The following is a 19,067-nucleotide window of genomic DNA, read 5'->3' as shown; positions in this document are numbered from 1 at the left end:
CTTAAGCTGCAACAATCTAGCTATTATAGTTTCAATGGAAGTATATCTAGCAATATGAGCAAATGTTTCCTCATAATCTATGCCTTCCTTCTGAGAGAATCCACGAGCTACAAATCTAGCCTTATATTTTTCAATACTTCCATCAACAATATGTTTAATTTTGATCAACCATTTAGAGGATACAACAAACTTACCTTTGGGTCTAGGCACAATATCCCACACATCATTCTTGATGATAGACTCATATTCTTCATCCATAGCATTTTTCCATGCTTGTTGGTTCATAGCCTCTTTAACGCTAGAAAGTTTAGTCTCAATGATGTTGCACATCAATGCAACATAGTTGGAGAACTTTCAAGGTCTCCTACTTTCTCTGAAGGTGCCTTTGGGGGATGCAAACTTTTCAGCTTCTTGAATGGTGTTCCTTACCCAAATAGGTCTTTTCCCGCTCAATGTAATATCTCTTGGCCCATCAGTGGGATCGATGGGCTCAATCGAATCATTATGATCTGTAGGTTCTGAAGACTCCTGTAATATCCCAATTATCTTTTTTTTTTTTTTTAGGCCAATAACAATTCATCCACAACAAATAACCCGTTAAGGTGAGAGGAATAATCCAAACAACTGAAAGGGAACCCTTCCACCTTTTGTTCACTGAGAGCCCAAATTGGGAGGGTGAGAGCATACGGTGTTCCGGGGATCGTTAGCAACAATAATCAAACTGAAAATTACAATGCATGGGCGGCAAGCCAGCCCCTTCTGCTTATCCAGCAGGATAGAAACCAAACTCTTGGCAGTAGACCGACCAAGGGAAAAATTACAATAAATTGAAGTTCAATCACTCTACCGCGTATTTTAGCGGGAGGACATTACATTAAGCTATTCACTCTACCGCATATTTCAGCGGGAGGACCATTGTATTGAACTTATCACTCGACCACTTATTTAGCGGGAGGACTTATTACAAAAACTGAATTACAAAACTTAGAAGGCAGCAAGCCAGCCTCTTCCACTTATGCAGTGGGAGTTACAAATGAAAGCAGAAAGAAGGGATGATCAGTACTACTGAAACAACCTTACAATATAGAGATGAGATGAGAAAATTAATTGCAGATTTCTACAACAAGACTGTAATTTTTTGTTACACTGATCTGCAGGCTGAAAGTACAGTTTCAGCAGCCTATGGAAACATCAAAACACTCATAACTCACTCATTTTTTACCCAAATCACATGAAATCAATCCCAATCTCCCAATATAACTCTAACAATAACATCCCAACCAAATTACAACTCAAACAAACCACTATTCATTTGGCACGCATCCCAAGGCAAATGCAAAAACCCACGCTATACATTGGAAGTTCGATTTTGTCTAATAAAATCATTGCTCGATCAAAATAGCTAGAAACTCACACATTGTATCGCCATGGCATGGAAGGAAGAATGAGCCGGTACTTAGATGGGTGGAGTCGCCTAGTTAACAGATGTAAGCAAAATTCACTTTCAACAATCCCGCGATCAGCAACCAAGAACACTCAATTCCAACATCAAACACTCCATAATCTGCAACTCATTAACCAATCAGCAATGAGAACACAAGGGCACAACTAGGTACTATATTGCAAGTACGAAACTGAGACTCAACTAGGAAGCCAACTTCAAAGCTCAGATTTTCAGTAGCCAAACCGGCAACATAACGATGCAATTTTCAAAGATATGGAAATGGGAGCCCAAGCCTCATATTTATAACTTCACTCCTCAAATTCAAATGTCATTCCTCCAAATTCCACGCCTTGCATTTGAATTTCATTCCATTACAAGTGGACCCAAGTGTAGCACCACTTTCTTCCTAAGTCAAGACTCACACCAAAAAGGGGTAGGGCCCATGTAAAACTCTTGGCACATAATGGAGATGCAACATGAAATAATGTTCTCCTAAAAATATTTCGACATCCCATAGAATATATGAATTTCGCCACAACTTAGGATAAAATAGGCATTAATCTCAAATTCAATAAACCAGTAGCCAATAATCAGTCTAATTAAATATTAACCTTAGGATAAGGAAATAATATTTAATTATGTCGCAAATGACTCCCGTACTGATTAATATCACAACCAAGGTGAAACTGTGCCTGGACGACCACAAAACTGCTGTAGAGTCAGAACCCTGTCTAATGCCAGAAATAGAACTGTGCCACTCAACCACTTACTAAAAATAGTAAGTCAAGAACTACTGCTCAGAAAAACATGATCATCACGTCCAGAGGCAAAACAAGGAGAGCTCAGTAGGACAGTAACACCAGAATGGTCATTCCCTGACTTACTAAAAATAGTAAGTCCTCGTTTCATCAGTGCTAGACCTTCATTCTTCATTCCACCTAGCCTACGAGTCTCAGGAATAGGCTAATGGACCACTGAAAGAGCATCAATGAGAAGGGGACATTACAGTCCGCCCTCCCCAAAATTGCTTCTCCTCAAGCAACTGTAAGGCTGGATGCAATAAAATCTTCTCATTCTCCCATGTAGCATCCTCTGTTGGTGGATTCTTCCATTTGATCAAGTATTCCCCGATCACTCTTCTCCTCAAAGTTCGTTCCCTGAATTCAAGGATAGCTTCTGGAATCAAAACCAACTCTCCCTCCTCATCAAGCGGAGGTAACTCAGCTGAAGCAACAACATTGTGTCCCAGAGCCTTCTTAAGGCGAGACACATGAAATACATTATGGATCCTGCTGCTTGCTGGTAATTCCAACTCATAAGCCACTTCTCCAACCCTTCTGCTGACTTTGAAAGGCCCATAGAATCAAGGCTTCAATTTTTCAACCCCACTCTTCTTGAGAGTAGACTGTCTGTAGGGATGGAGCCTCAAATAAACCATGTCGCCCACCTCAAAGGTGTGCTCAATACGCTGCTGATCAGCATACAACTTCTGCTGATTCTGTGCATGCTGGAGATTGTCCCTCAAAATCCTCAGAATATCCTGACTTTGCTGCACCATATCCGTTGCCTAAGGGTTTCTGCTATCACCAAATACCAAATCTGCGAAGCTAGGAGCTTCATAACCATATAGTGCCATGAATGGTAATGGACATTTGATAGGAGGAATTGTAACAATATTCCCCTAGGTGAAGCCATCTCACCCAAGTATTCTGCTGCTCTGAGACATAGTTTCTAAGATAACCTTCCAACCACTTATTCACTATCTTGGTCTGTCCATCAGTTTGAGGGTGATAACTGGTGCTTGGAGTGAGCACAGTACCACACAATTTGAAAATCTCCTGCCAAAAAGCACTTAGGAACTTGTTGTCCCTATCACTCACAATGTTCTTCGGTAAACCATGCAATCTGAACACCTCCCGGAAGAACACTTCAGCAACTTGTCCTGCCGTAAAAGAGCTGGTGATGGCGAAGAAATGAGCAAACTTTGTAAGTTTGTCCACCACCACATAGATACTATCCTTCCCCTGAGCTCGGGGCAACCCCGTGATGAAATCCATGGAAATACTTTCCCATTTTTGACCGGGAATAGACAAGGGTTGTAACAAATCAGCTGGTAGAGTGTGCTCATCTTTGTTCCTCTGACATGTATGACACTCTTTAATGTACTTCAAAACATCATTTTTAAGCCCCTTCCAAGAGAATCTCTCTCGGATCTCCCTATACGTTTTGAAATAACCTAGGTGACCAGCAATGGGGATGTCATGGAAAGTCTTCAAAATCTTCTCTTTTAACTTAGATTCAGGTACTATGAAGATTCTTCCCTTGTATAGTATCAATCCCTCAACCAATTTGTACCTTTCATCATGAAAACTACCTTCTATAAGGCTGATTGCAAACTGATTATTGGCATAATCAGCAAGCAATAACTCTCTCCAATCAGCAGTAAGCTCGCAAAGTGAGCTTAAATGGGGTCTCCTGGATAAGGTGTCTGCCACCACATTGTTTTTACCCTTAACATACTCAATATCGAAATCGTAAGCTTGTAGCTTACTCACCCATTTCTATTGTCTCTCATTCAGATCCTTCTGATGCATGAAGTGTTTAAGACTATTGTGATCAGTCTTAACAATGAACTTACTCCCCACCAGATATTGTCTGAATTTTGCAAGGGCATGCATTATGGCAAGCATTTCCTTGTCATAAATGGAATATAGTCTCTCAGGACCTCTCAACTTTCTGCTCTCAAAGACTATAGAATGCTTATCCTGCATGAGGACCGCACCAACACCTTCTCCAGATGCATCACACTGTAGCTCAAATGGCTTGGTGAAATCGGGCAATGCTAAAACTGGGCAGGAACTCATGATCCTTTTAAATTGCTCAAATGTTGTCTGTGCCTTTTCAGACCATTCAAAAGCTCCTTTCTTTGTGAGATCTGTAAGGGGGGCAGCCAACTGAGAATACCCCTTCACAAACCTCCGATAGAATCCACACAATCCCAAAAATCCCCTCAAATGTGTTATGTTTTCGGGAGTAGGCCAATCAAGGATAGCTCTAATATTTTCGGGATCCACCTTCACACCACCCGCACTGATAATGTGGCTGAGGTAGAGCAACTCTTCCATTCCGAACTCACATTTGGACTCCTTGGCATACAGGGACTCCGATTCTAATATGCCCAACACTTCATCCAACTGCTGTATATGCTCCCTCCAAGATTTGCTGAAAATTAGGATGTCATCAAAAAATATCAACACAAACTTCCTTAACTGTTCTTGGAAGATTCTGTTCATGCATGACTGGAATGTGGTGGGAGCATTAGTCAACCCAAAGGGCATGACTAGGAACTCAAAATGCCCAAAGTGGCATCTGAAAGCAGTCTTCTCCACATCTGAAGCTCTCATTCTAATTTGATGGTACCCCGATTTGAGGTCAATTTTGGAAAAAAACACTGCCCCATGTAGCTCGTCAATGAGCTCATCAATCCTCGGAATAGGATACTGATTCTTGATGGTTTTCTGAATTAGGGCTCTGTAATCCACACACATGCGCATGGTCCCATCCTTCTTTCTCACCAAAACAACAGCCGAAGCAAAGGGGCTTTTGCTAGGCCGTATATAACCCATGTCAAGCAATTCCTGAATTGTTTTCTCAATCTTATCCTTCTGCTTCTTGGGATATCGGTAAGGAGTAGTCATGACTGGCTTAGCTCCTTCTTCAAGCTCAATAATGTGTTCGACACCTCTTTCAGGAGGTCTGCTAGGCGGTGGGTTTTCGAACACCTTGCTTCTCTTAGTTATCAAATCTTGAATGTCTTTAGGATAATTTCTGTGCTCTTGTTGGGGTTCTTCTGAATAGCACCTATGTCCGGGAACCCAAGGTTCTCTGCAAGAGTAACATAGATTCTTTCTCCGGAGCTCTTGACGGAGCCCATCATCTATACGCGGAGAGAACTTCTTGGTCTGATTTGTGAACTTCTTCTTATCCTTTCTGAAAGGGAAAGGCTTGGACTGAATTTTACTCTTTGGGGCAGCCAACTCCATACTTCTAGATTTTTTTATAGCTTCTGCCAGGGTGGGCGGATGAAAAGCTTTGACCCATCCTCTCAGTGGTTCTTCAAGTCCTTCAGTGAAAAGGACAACCAATCGCTTCTCTGATATGCTACTCACCATGACTGACAAGTTTTGGAATTCAGTCACGTAAGTGTCCAATGAACCTTGCTGCCTTAGTTGTGCAAGTTCTCTAAACTTCACTTCTGGATTTCTGGTGTCAAATCTCTCAATTAGCTTGTTGGTGAAATCAGCGTAGGTGGTGACTAAGTTGTGACCAAGGGTGACCAACCCATGGTATCACCATTTGTGGGCCACTCCATCCAAGTGCAAGGTAGCAAACTTGATGGCGTCCTCCTTCGGCATCGGTCTCAGGGACAAGTAATTGTCCAACTTCTGTACCCATGCTCTGGCAGTACTCTTAGCGTTTCCATCAAAGTGTGCTAAGGTCACTCTTCCAAAAGCTTGCTGGAAATCTCTTGGGGCAGCAGACTTTTAGTCATTCCTCCTTCCTCTTTTCATTTTTTGATTCATGAATTGATCCAGAGTTAGGATATCTCGGATCTCACCAGGAAGGAAAGCATACTCCATGTAGCTATTTCTTATCTCATCAGTTGTGGGTATCTCTGTTTCAGCTTGTTGTACTTCTTTTGGCAAAAAGACAGGCTGTAAAGGCCTTGGGGCTGAACCTCCATTGTTACTTCCGTTGTTGCTCCCGTTCCTATTGCCCACAGGGGCGTTGGAAGTGCTAGCTTCCAGACCATTGTTGGGTTGATTAGGGGTCCCAACAACGTTCTGGTTAAGCTTGGCCAGCAGTAGGGACATCATGTCCATCATGGCAGCAAATTGCCTCTCTGCTTTCTTATCAGGTGCTTCATCTGGGTCTGTGGTCCTATCTGCCATTGAATCCACTGAATCTGAAATATCCATGTCTTTTCCTCTGTTTTTCAGTTTCTCTGAAAAAGTATCCTCTTCTGGCACTATTGGAACCTGAAACTGCTGTCTCTTCTGCTCTCTGTTGTAGTATCTGACGTCTCTATCACTCATGAGACTTCTGAATCCATTGATTCTCACAGGCTGACAGGAAAACTAGCTCTAATACCACTGTAATATCCCAGTAATTTTTTTTTTTTTTTAGGCCAATAACAATTCATCCACAACAAATAACCCGTTAAGGTTAGAGGAATAATCCAAACAACTGAAAGGGAACCCTTCCACCTTTTGTTCACCGAGAGCCCAGATTGGGAGGGTGAGAGCATACGGTGTTCCGGGGATCGTTAGCAACAATAATCAAACTGAAAATTACAATGCATGGGCGGCAAGCCAGCACCTTCTGCTTATCCAACAGGATAGAAACCAAACTCTTGGCGGTAAACCGACCAAGGGAAAAATTACAAGAAATTGAAGTTCAATCACTCTACCGCGTATTTCAGTGGGAGGACATTACATTAAGCTATAACTCTACTGCATATTTCAGCGGGAGGACCATTGTATTGAACTTATCACTCGACCACTTATTCAGCGGGATGATTGATTACAAAAACTGAATTACAAAACTTAGAAGGCGGCAAGCCAGCCTCTTCCATTTATGTAGTGGGAGTTACAAATGAAAGCAGAAAGAAGGGATGATCAGTACTACTGAAACAACCTTATAATATAGAGATGAGATGAGAAAATTAATTGCAGATTTCTACAAGACTGTAATTTTTTGTTACACTGATCTGCAGGCTGAAAGTACAGTTTCAGCAGCGTATGGAAACATCAAAACACTCATAACTCACTCATTTTTTAACCCAAATCACATGAAATCAATCCCAATCTCCCAATATAACTCTAACAATAACATCCCAACCAAATTACAACTCAAACAAACCACTATTCATTTGGCACGCATCCCAAGGCAAATGCAAAAACCCACGCTATACATTGGAAGTTCGATTTTGTCTAATAAAATCATTGCTCAATCAAAATAGCTAGAAAGTCACACATTGTATCGCCATGGCATACCCAGATGGGTGGAGTCACTTGGTTAAGAGATGTGAGCAAAATTCACTTTCAGCAATCCCACGACCAGCAACCAAGAACACTCAAATCCAACATCGAACACTCCATAATCTGCAACTCATTAACCAATCAGCAATGGGAACACAAGGGCACAGCTAGGTACTATATTGCAAGTACGAAACTGAGACTCAGCTAGGAAGCCAACTTCGAAGCTCAGATTTTCAGTAGCCAAACCAGCAGCATAACGATGAAATTTTCAAAGATATGGAAATGGGAGCCCAAGCCTCATATTTATAACTTCACTCCTCAAATTCAAATGTCATTCCTCCAAATTCCACGTCTTGCATTTGAATTTCATTCCATTACAAGTGGACCCAAGTGTAGCGCCACTTTCTTCCTAAGTCAAGACTCACGCCAAAAAGGGGGAGGGCCCACATAAAACTCTTGGCACATAATGGAGATGCAACATGAAATAATGTTCTCCTAAAAATATTTTGACATCCAATAGAATATATGAATTTCGCCACAACTTAGGATAAAATAGGCATTAATCTCAAATTCAATAAACCGGTAGCCAATAATCAGATTAATTAAATATTAACCTTAGGATAAGGAAATAATATTTAATTATGTCGCAAATGACTCCCGTACTGATTAATATCACAACCAAGGTGAAACTGTGCCCGGACGACCACAAAACTGCTGTAGAGTCAGAACCCTATCTAATGCTAGAAATAGAATTGTGCCACTCAGCCACTTACTAAAAATAGTAAGTCAAGAACTACTGCTCAGAAAAACATGATCATCGCGTCTAGAGGCAAAACAAGGAGAGCTCAGTAGGACAGTAACACCAAAATGGTCATTCCCTGACTTACTAAAAATAGTAAGTCCTCGTTTCATCAGTGCTAGACCCTCATTCTTCATTCCACCTAGCCTACGGGTCTCAGGAATAGGCTAATGGACCACTGAAAGAGCATCAATGAGAAGGGGACATTACAACTCCCTCTGAATCTCAACATCATGATCAATAGCCATATCTTGATTTCCATTAGCTTCTTTATCAGTTTCTATTAACGAACTTTTAGACTTCTTGAATGCAACATTTTCTTCAAAAGTAACATCTCTACTAACCTCAATGTATTTTTGACCTGGAATCTAAATTTTGAAGGCTTTGGATGTCTCACTATAGCCCATAAGAATACCCTTCTTGCCTGAAGGTTCCAGTTTGGTTCTCTTCTCTTTTGGAACATGAAGATAAACTGGACTTCCGAAGATCCTCAAGTGGCTGATATCTAGTTTAGTTCCTGAGAAAGCTTCTTCCAGAGTCATATCCTTCAAGACACACTGAGGACATCTAGTCTGAATATAGACAGCAGTCCTAGCTGCTTCAGCCCATAGAAACACCTGCAAGTCTTGGTCATGAATCATTGCCTTTGTTGCCTCAATTATGGATCTGTTCTTTCTTTCTGCAACCTGTGATAATCCCTACGGTATCACGAGATGTAAAATCACTTGCGAGGATAAGAATATTGTAAATGAATAAATTAGAATAATAATCTAAGTAATCTATAAAAAATAAAGGAAATATATTTAAATTGTTTTAATAAAGGAAATGTTATTTAAATATATTTAAATGGAAAGACATTTTGATATGTAATATTGAATGTATTTAAATGAAAATGTTATGTAATATTTATTATATTTAAAAGGAAATAATATATAGTATTTTATATATTTAAAATGAAATGTAATTAATATTTAATATATTAAAAGGAAATGATATATAGTATTTTATATTTAAACTGAAATGTAATTAATATTTAACATATTAAAAAGGAAACAAAATAAAATATTTAATATATTATATATTAAACATACCAAAAGTAACCCCGAAATGGGCTGGGTTACCTCCACACGAAGTGGTGCGTGGGTAGCACCCCTTCATGCGGAAGGGGCCCGTGAAGGGGCACAACCCTTCATGGGTTATAAAGAAGGCAGCAAATCGTAAAGGCAGGGAGAACAGGTGGGCAGCGGACTGCGGAGGAGAGGTAAGGAGAGCAGATTGTGATAGTAAGGTAAGAACAGAGTTCCCCCATATATTAACAATAAAGTATAATGTATAGAATATCATTGTTACTAATATGAATAGGTGATAGTAATCATAAAGGTTCATTAATATTAGTTAATGAGTAATGGAAAATAGGTAAGGTTCGTTAATAGGTAATGTTAATGGTAGTCTAGCGAATATTTATGTATATATTAATGTATAATGTTCACTAGTCATTAAAAATAGATAAAGATATAATTTGTTAATGGCTGTATACAAATATAATTTGTTAATGGCTGTATACATAAGTTTGCATATTAAAAGGGACTATGAATACATGGTATTCTAAGAAATGTAATCCATATGTAAAAGGTAGGAAAATTCACATTGACATATATATATCCATAAAAAATACATTAAGAATTCATGTTAACACAAAGGATAGTTTATGAACTGAATTGTTATGCAAAGGTATGGCTTGGTTGACTAAAACTCAACCAAGAAGAGAAGGATTTGGTTAGTTCCCTTTGAGGACTTGGATGATGGAGGCATCACCCAAGCCAAGGAAAAGGCAAGGGTCTTCCTTGGCTGGCTTGGGTATAAGAGGTTATACCCAAGACAGGACTCAAAGGTCGGACCGATCCCCTCTGAGGACTTGGATGATGAAGGCATCACCCAAGGCAAGGAATAGACAAGGGTCTTCTTTGGAGGGCTTGGGTGTAAGAGGTTACATCCAAGACAGGATTCGAATTCATCTTCGATTTCCTGGGGGGCTTGGGACCAAGGGGTCTCAAGAAGGCGGGCCTCACGGCCACCTAAGGACATACTTACGTATGGCATTGTATCCTTTTTATTAGATGAAAAATTATGACTATGTTAATTAAGCATTGAAGTTAGATTGCAATTTAGATTACTTATATATATATATATATATGTTTGTATGTTCTAACAATCTATTTTGCAGGTTAACGATCTCTAAATAGTAGGGACATTACACAACCCCATTTTGTTGAGGGTTGTAGGGAACACAAAACTCCCTCTTAATCCCTGCCTCTACACAGAAATCATGAAATCCACCCAAGGTGTACTCACCTCCATTGTTAGATCTTAGTACTTTAATTCTTTTCCCAGATAACTTTTCAGCGAAGCCTTTAAATTCTTTAAATCTACTTAAGACTTCATCAGATTCTTTTGTTCTTAGAGAGTAAATCAATGTTTTTCTAGAGTAGTCATCTATGAAGGTTACATAATACAAGAATCCACTTGGAGATGCAACAGACATAGGTCCACATAAATCAGAATGGACAAGAGCTAGTTTCTCTTTAGACCTAGATTCACTTTTATGAAATGGACTCATTAGTGTTTTTACCCATAGCACAACCTTTACATGTATCATCATGGATATGACTGAGTTTAGGCATACCTTTAACCATCTTCTCAAGTATGAGAAGAACATGAAAGTGAAGATATCCGAGTCTTCTATGCCATAGTTCGCTTGACTCGGGTGCTTCGTGGATGAGAGATTGAATAGGACAGGCTGAAAGCTTGTAGAGACTCTCAAATCTATTTCCAATGACACGAGCTGATTTGATGCTAGATTTCTTAGGCCATGCAAGAACTCTTCCTTCAGAAAATGCAATTTGATAACCTATATCTTCTAAGGCAGATATTGAGATTAGATTTCTTTTAATTCTCGGTACAAACAAAACATCACTCAGTTGAACAGAAATTCCAGAATCTAAGTGAAGAGAAGTAGTACCAAAACCTCTTACAGAACATCGAGCATCATCACCAATAACAACATGAAGGTTGGACTCCTCTACCAAATCTGAAAGTTGCTCTCGGTAGCCCGTGATGTGCCTAGATGCTCCACTATCAATCAGCCAAGTGTCACCATCTGTAGGAATGTTGCTTGACTAGGCAGAAATGAAGAGGAAGGCTCCATTATTTTTCTGATCTGAACTTCATTCAGGTTTGCCTCTTGCTGCTTGGGCTGAGATTGACACTTCTTCGCATAGTAACTAAACTTGTCACATCTGAAACATCGAATGCGAGATAGATCGTTTGGCTTCTTTCTTGAATCCAAAGCAGCAGAGGGTCTGAAATCTCTATTTATCTTGAAGTTGTTCTTCTTCCAATAGCCACCTTTCTTCTTGACTGATTGGACAGTAAGGACATGATTGTCTTCACCATAGGAGCTCTTAATCATTCCTCTTGCAGCTAGACGTGATTCCTCTTGAATGTAGTCAGCTCGGAGACGATCAAATGTGGGGAATTCAGCTCTCCCGCTTATGCTTTGAATGAATGGTTCCCAAGAGTGGAGAAGACCATTTAATGCAAGCATAACAATGTCTTTGTCCACAATTTCGCTTCCAATGGAAGTGAGCTGATCTTTTAATTTTGAAATCTTCATGAAGAAAGCAATGACTGATTCTCCCTTTGCCATTTTGACTTGATGTAGGTGTTGCCTTAATGCAAGTGCCCTACTTATGTTGTTGATCTCATACATTCCTTCCAGTTGCTTGAACATCTCCGTGGCAGAAGACATCTTGGAGATGATAGGAACAAGATGGTCTTTCACAGAATCAATTAGAATCTTCTTGGCTTTGATGGCATTCTTCTTGAATTGACGTAACTCCTCTTGATTTGTAGGCTCAGTTTGATCTTGTCCTACTACAAACTGAAGTAGATCATTTTCCTCAAGTGCAAGAAGGACACGAACCTTCCAAGAAGTGAAATTCAATGCCCCCTCAAGTCTGTCTTCTACCTTCAGTCCTATCACCATCTTGATTGAAATAAGAGCAGTAGACTAAAAGTGAGAGTTTATTGTTAATCTGATTACTTAGAGCGAACGTGGCTCTGATACCATGTTAATTTTAGTGATCAGATTGACATAAAACATAGATAGAGACAAAATACACACACATAACACACGTATACCTTGGGAAAACCTCCCTCTTGGAGGAAAAAACCCAACAACAATGTTCAAATCTTATTTATTAATATCAGCAATTGATTAAATTCAATTCGCCTTCCTAGGGCAAAGGCAAAACTGACTTATCTGACTTGTAACTTCTGATCTGAACTTGGAATATCCTTCAATCACCAACAGGGCAGATTCTAGGGTAGATTCAGCAGATGAAATACACTCACAACTTGATACTATGAGCAGAGATAATGTTAGCTGAGACTCGGATGAAGATCACAGGCCTCCAAGGTGTGATCGCTGGTCTCTAATGTGTATTCGCTGATGTCCAAAACAAGTTCGCTGATGCCTAAGGCAAGTTCGCTGATATTGTAGAGATATTCACTAATGAAGAGATGATTGCTTGAGTGATTGTGACAAGGCATCACTATGCCTTGTATTTATACATGGTTACATTGCCTTATAGGCTAGGTCGGCTAAATACACTTGCCGCCAAAATACAAATAATGATTTATTTATTACAAGTTACATGTTGTTTGCTCAACCGCTCAATTTGGGTCCTGCCCTAAAACACGTTACACATTGCTTATATGCCCAAATAGGGCCAGCCTCATATGATTTACAAGTTACAAATGGGTCCAGCTTATATGCCAAATTTCTAAGGTCAATCGGCCCAATCAAGGGAGGCGACCTAGCTATATTTCAACAATTCTTGGTTTCAGACTCCAAACTCAAAAGGTCTGAATAATCTCGTGAGGATAAAAAATAAAATAGCTAATTGATATTATGAATTGCTTGAAAGAAAGATTATACAGAATCACATGGGATTTGAGGTACACTCTAACCCCATTGAAAGGATCAACACTTACAATTCCTCTATCATTCGAAGAAGTCAAGTGTCATGACTCATAATTGAAGGGATGATGTCCAAAACAAGTTCGCTGGTGCCTAAGGCAAGTTCGCTGATATTGCAGAGATATTCACTAATGAAGAGATGATTGCTTGAGTGATTGTGACAAGGCATCACTATGCCTTGTATTTATACATGGTTACATTGCCTTATAGGCTAGGTCGGCTAAATACACTTGCCGCCAAAATACAAATAATGATTTATTTATTACAAGTTACATGTTGTTTGCTCAACCGCTCAATTTGGGTCCTGCCCTAAAACACGTTACACATTGCTTATATGCCCAAATAGGGCCAGCCTCATATGATTTACAAGTTACAAATGGGTCCAGCTTATATGCCGAATTTCTAAGGTCAATCGGCCCAATCAAGGGAGGCGACCTAGCTATATTTCAACAATTCTTGGTTTCAGACTCCAAACTCAAAAGGTCTGAATAATCTCGTGAGGATAAAAAATAAAATAGCTAATTGATATTATGAATTGCTTGAAAGAAAGATTATACAGAATCACATGGGATTTTAGGTACACTCTAACCCCATTGAAAGGATCAACACTTACAATTCCTCTATCATTCGAAGAAGTCAAGTGTCATGACTCATAATTGAAGGGATAGGCCAAATCAGTTCTTCACAGTTACAAATGAAATCACAGTACCTGTGCTACCGGGTCCTTCATATTTGTCCTATGTAAATGTGTGGGTCTGGTACTGGTCTTGGTTTTTCCCTGGGTTTGCCCAAGGTACCAGCCAATTTGCGTACATGTCTTGTGACATTTGACAATATGGACAGTTTGCAACTCATCACTACTGACCGTAGGGTGTCATACACAACTTTCCTCAAAGTCTAGATGTCTTAAGGTTGGCTTTTGCATTTTTTGTAGATTTCTGCTATCATGATTGCCATGCTCTCTATCATGGCGACGTCATGTTTGAAGGGATAGGCCAAATCAGTTCTTCACAGTTATAAATAAAATCACTGGGTGCTTCATATTTATCCTATGTACATTTGTGGGTCTGGTACTGTTCTTGGTTTTTCCCTGGGTTCGCCCAAGGTACCATCCAATTTGCGTACATGTCTTTTGACATTTGACAATATGGACAGTTTGCAACTTGTCACTACTGACCGCAGGGTGTCATACACAACTTTCCTCAATGTCTAGATGTCTTAAGGTTGGCTTTTGCATTTTCTGTAGATTTCTGCTATCATGATTGCCATGCTCTCTATCATGTTTGATTTTTTTTTTCCCCCAAAAATAAACACAACACGTTTCTCTTTCAAGCTATCTAAACCTAATGATGTAAGAAAACTTAACCTCTTTGTCAAAGTCAATCAAGGCTAACTAAATCAAATAAGTAATTAAGTATAACTTGTGGGAATGATAAATTGAATCAAAGTTAAAAAACTCGGGCTTGCCACGGACTCGGCAAACCAAAAATTTGGAATCGGACTCGGACTCATGAAAGACTCGCGAAAGACTCGGCAAAAAAAAACAAACTGTAGTTATACAAAAAAACATAAAGAAATTAATGCATTTAGAGAACATAAGAGCCATAATTGAAACATTACACATATCATAATGATCAACAAATGTGCAATACTTGAAATTTCATCATTCATACTCATAGTTTCAAACTTTCAACTCTAAAATGTATAATACCAAGATTTCTTCAATGCTAATTATGTTGTTATATGGAGCCTAATCAGACTCGGAGGTTAAATTTTCCCTACTTCCATCAGCGCAGTTACCCCCTATATTTTTTGACGGGGGTTTGGGGGCAGCGTCCCCAAGTTGGGGTCAAAGACAAGGCGGGGTTGAGGGGAAGCGCCCCGCGAGGCCAAAAATACTTTTATTATTTTATAAAGGCGTCGGGTGTTATTTTTCTATTGGCCCACGTCCAATTAGGGTTACCCCTTAACCCCCAAAAAAGTCAAAAAGGGGGGGAGTTACTTCAAACGAAGGCCAAAAAAAGGAAAAAAAACTCATTTTCAAAGCTTGCCTGATGGTTTTTCGGGGTCGTGCAAGTCCATCTGAAAGACTCGCGAGTCCGTGCAAAAGACTCGCGAGTCTTTCAAATGGACTCGCAAGGACTCGCCTTGGCGAGTCGGCTCGGACTCGCGAGTCCGTGGCGAGTCCACGAGTTTTTAAACTATGAATTGAATAATTAAAATTTAAATGTGTAGGCTATGTTACCTGGTATTGCTGGTAAAGCTCAGGTCCTGGTACAGGTACAACTCCAGGTATGCCTAGGGTACTACTTGGGTGGCTGGGTTTGTTGTGGGTCTTTCTTTGAAGGACCCACAACAGACCTGAGCACCCAGGCAGTACCCCAGGCCATACCCAGGTGTAATTTGATACATTATAACCTCAGTTTCACTTTCCATCATTTTGGGTATGCCATTTTCCTTTATCCAGCCAGCCTCAGCTGTGTCATAACTTTATCCATCCATCCATCCAGCCCCAGCATTTTATATCAGAATATGCCAGCCAGCAAGCAATTAAATATCATTTCAAACACAATTGAGCTGTACCTGTGAACTCAGGGTTAGTAAACTTCATATTAGCATTAATGAGATTGATTTCAGTTGCTTTACATTATGCAAATGTAGCAGTTGTTTATATATTCTTTGTGAAATCATTTTCCTTGTATTGTTAATGATTTGGCATTTTGTCAAATGTGAACCAGCTTTTGCACTTAACAGAGCTAATGGGAGTGGCAATCCAATTGATTGTGGTTCAAATGAAATTGAACCAAAAGTTGGTGTTGACCTTGAACATTATATATATATATACATATAGAATCCCTGTACCTATACCCAAGGATTTATGTTTTTTGCCATACTGCCGTTCTGGGTTCCGGTTCTCATACCTGCATCCATACCCAAACTAGCACCTCGGGGATTAAAATATTTTATTTTAAGATTAATCTGGGTGAACAATTTTGATGCTATATTGAGATCTAATTTTGAATATTCATTGTGTAATGACATTTTGAGACTTGATTATTTTCATTTTTTGCAAATTATGAAATATGAGGTATCTAAATATTATATCTATTGGCAATTATGATTATCATTGTTCTATAAGTTATAATTTTGAAAACACAGACACACACACACAAGAAAAAAATTGTCGTACTTTTATACCAGTTTCCAATACCTGTACCTGCACCCATACCCGAATGGGTGACTTAATTTATTGCAATATCAATGTAAAACGGTTGGTCATATGCAATGTTAGTGGATTATCCCTTGTTGAGGATTTCATTCCACAGTAATTGCAAGTCATCTACAAAAGAATCGCCTCTTTAATATTGTATGTACGGATAGTTTGATGAAATAAAGCCAACAGCTGTGTGTTTTGTTCTACTTTTCTATTACTCAATTTTCTTTCCTATATGCTGTTAGTTTGTTCTGAGATTAAACAAAAATCTGACGGTTTGAACATAGTAGACATTTGTTTTGATGGAAATTCACAAGCTTTAATTAATACAGTGTGCTGTTAGTTTCTTTATTCTGAGATCAAACAAAAATCTGAAGCTTAAAAGAAATGGTTATTTATTTCTAACACATCCATCACCGTTATCACTTACAGTTGTCTGGACTCTTTCAAGATAATTCTTGCCATGCCCATTGATTTCATGAAGGAAACAATGGAGCTTCATGCCAATGCACTGCATTAATAGATTTGATTGATAGTACAATTTGATTAAGATGTAACCATTGAAATCAATTTTACTTTTGGATGTACATATTTGTAATTCAATAAGGGGTATCAGCTTTTAGTGCCTGTCATAGAACTATGTTTGGATCAGTCTTTGTTGATTACCTATCTGTGTCTACGGGATGTTGCCTGCAGTTGCTTGCAAACTGTTGAACTAGGTGGGACAGCTGAGACATTAACAGCGTACATTGTTGTAGTCCTCTGAAAGTATAGATGCTAGCTGTGATAATGCTTGTATAGGGTTGGACTGGTTTCACATCTTTTTTTCCATGCATCTTTCTGTCCCACATGTATCAGTCGTTCTTTCTTCGTAATGTTGCATTTGTTGGTGCAGGTTATGTCTTACTTAGAACAAGAACAAGGACTGTAGATAAGGAGTTAGGAGAAGATGCTCCACTTGTTGCTACTGAGTCAGTGCTGCAACCTGTATCAACAATTAGATCACCTCCCAGAGAAAAATAAAGGCATCAAAAGAGTCTGAGAAGAGACAAATTGACAGAGGGAGCTTTTCTTTACCACTATATTGAGAGTAAAGAAATTCATGGTTTCTAGAAAATGTTAATTGTACCAGTGGGCAATATGTGTTTTTTTTTGTCTGTGATGTAGCGTTTCTGCTGGACTTGAACTGAGAACTAAGTTTGATTTTCAATATGCAAATTTGCATTGGGCAGGTTGAAGCAACTTTTCAGTTTTGTATGCATTCTAATTTTTTTGTCTGCACTTGCTTTTTTAACATTTGCAGGCACGAGAACAATGAAGTAAAATATATGAAATTCATACAACACAGAACATTCATTTCATTTTATTTTTAATGATTCCAATTAAATATTTGAATTTTGCGACACCTAAAGCAGTGCAGGGAGTAAAGAAACCAAATGGGAGTTTTGAAATGTGGAGGTTCTTTTTAGGCTCAAAACATTAATATTCTAGCCACTGATTTCATGATAAAGTATTTTGGGTATATCATTGTTTAGGGAAATACAATCATAAGAGAACTGCGCTGAATAGGTTATAGAACCAAAAACTACTGCAATAGAATGACAAAGTCAAAACATACACAGGAGTATTGGATTTACCCCAAAAAAATCCTTCTCGGAAAAAACCCAACAACATCACTCTGATATATTATCTAAAGAACCAAAAGGATAATATACAAGAGATTTAACTTGTGCTAAGAGAGATCTTTACCCTTTGTTAAGTTTGACAACACCACACCTTCAAAAAACCTGTCTTCAATGCAACATGCACTTCTAGAGAACCTCTTTTCAATACATTTTATGAGTTGTTCTTGTGATCAAATTCAACATCCGGAAACTTGCTACACCACCATGTAAATGTACATCCTTTGCCATGCTTTCTTTGGATTGTCACAATAATAGACAACTTACAATCTTGGTATGCGGTTTCACATTGTTATTATCTTTTATATATAAACACAAAGTTCATAAGAAACCATTAAGTGGTTTTACAATATAATGGGTGCAAAATCATGGGCCTTCATCTCTTCATATTATGCACATCTTTTCATGTGCTAAATATATGACCCCTCACGTCTCACATCACTCTTGATGTTCAACATGTAAAACCAAATGCACATGTGCTACTCTTGACAACTTCCAAGAGTTGACAAACTCCAAGGTATCTCATGTGGTTCACTTTGTTGGATGCTTTGTCTCCTAGCTTGTTCTTATGGTATTCTTAATTACATTTGCATTTCCAATGTCTCATGTGCCATTACACTTCCTAAATGGGGCACTATACTTTTGCTTGCATTTTGGTGGATATTGACGTTTCCAAGCCTCTTCATAAGGATGTGTTTTGATGGTTGTGGATAGGCCTTGGACTCACTTGATTATGGTCTCCTTTTTTGATGTTGTTGCTTTTCAAATAGTCTCTTGGCTGCAAATTGTTCTCTCTTGTGCCATAAAGGCTCTAGTACTTGATGGAAGAATGTTAATGGTGAGAAC

General features: G+C 39.0%; 1 protein-coding gene across 2 annotated transcripts in view; it reads left to right on the top strand.

Annotated features, from left to right (window-relative positions):
- Positions 1-17,912, top strand: part of LOC131027600 (uncharacterized) — a 41,388-nt gene extending 23,476 nt beyond the window's left edge. For both annotated transcript variants that reach the window (XM_057957673.2, XM_057957680.2), the window contains one exon: positions 17,435-17,912. In XM_057957673.2, coding sequence (XP_057813656.2) covers positions 17,435-17,562 — 128 coding nt within the window. In that variant the 3' untranslated portion in view covers positions 17,563-17,912. The remainder of the gene's footprint in view (positions 1-17,434) is intronic.
- The last annotated feature ends 1,155 nt before the right edge of the window (positions 17,913-19,067 follow it).

The sequence above is a fragment of the Cryptomeria japonica genome, chromosome 1 (assembly GCF_030272615.1).
Source record: "Cryptomeria japonica chromosome 1, Sugi_1.0, whole genome shotgun sequence".
Lineage (NCBI taxonomy): Eukaryota > Viridiplantae > Streptophyta > Pinopsida > Cupressales > Cupressaceae > Cryptomeria > Cryptomeria japonica.
Note: the sequence above shows the minus strand (reverse complement) of the source record. Positions and strands in the feature narration are given on the sequence as shown.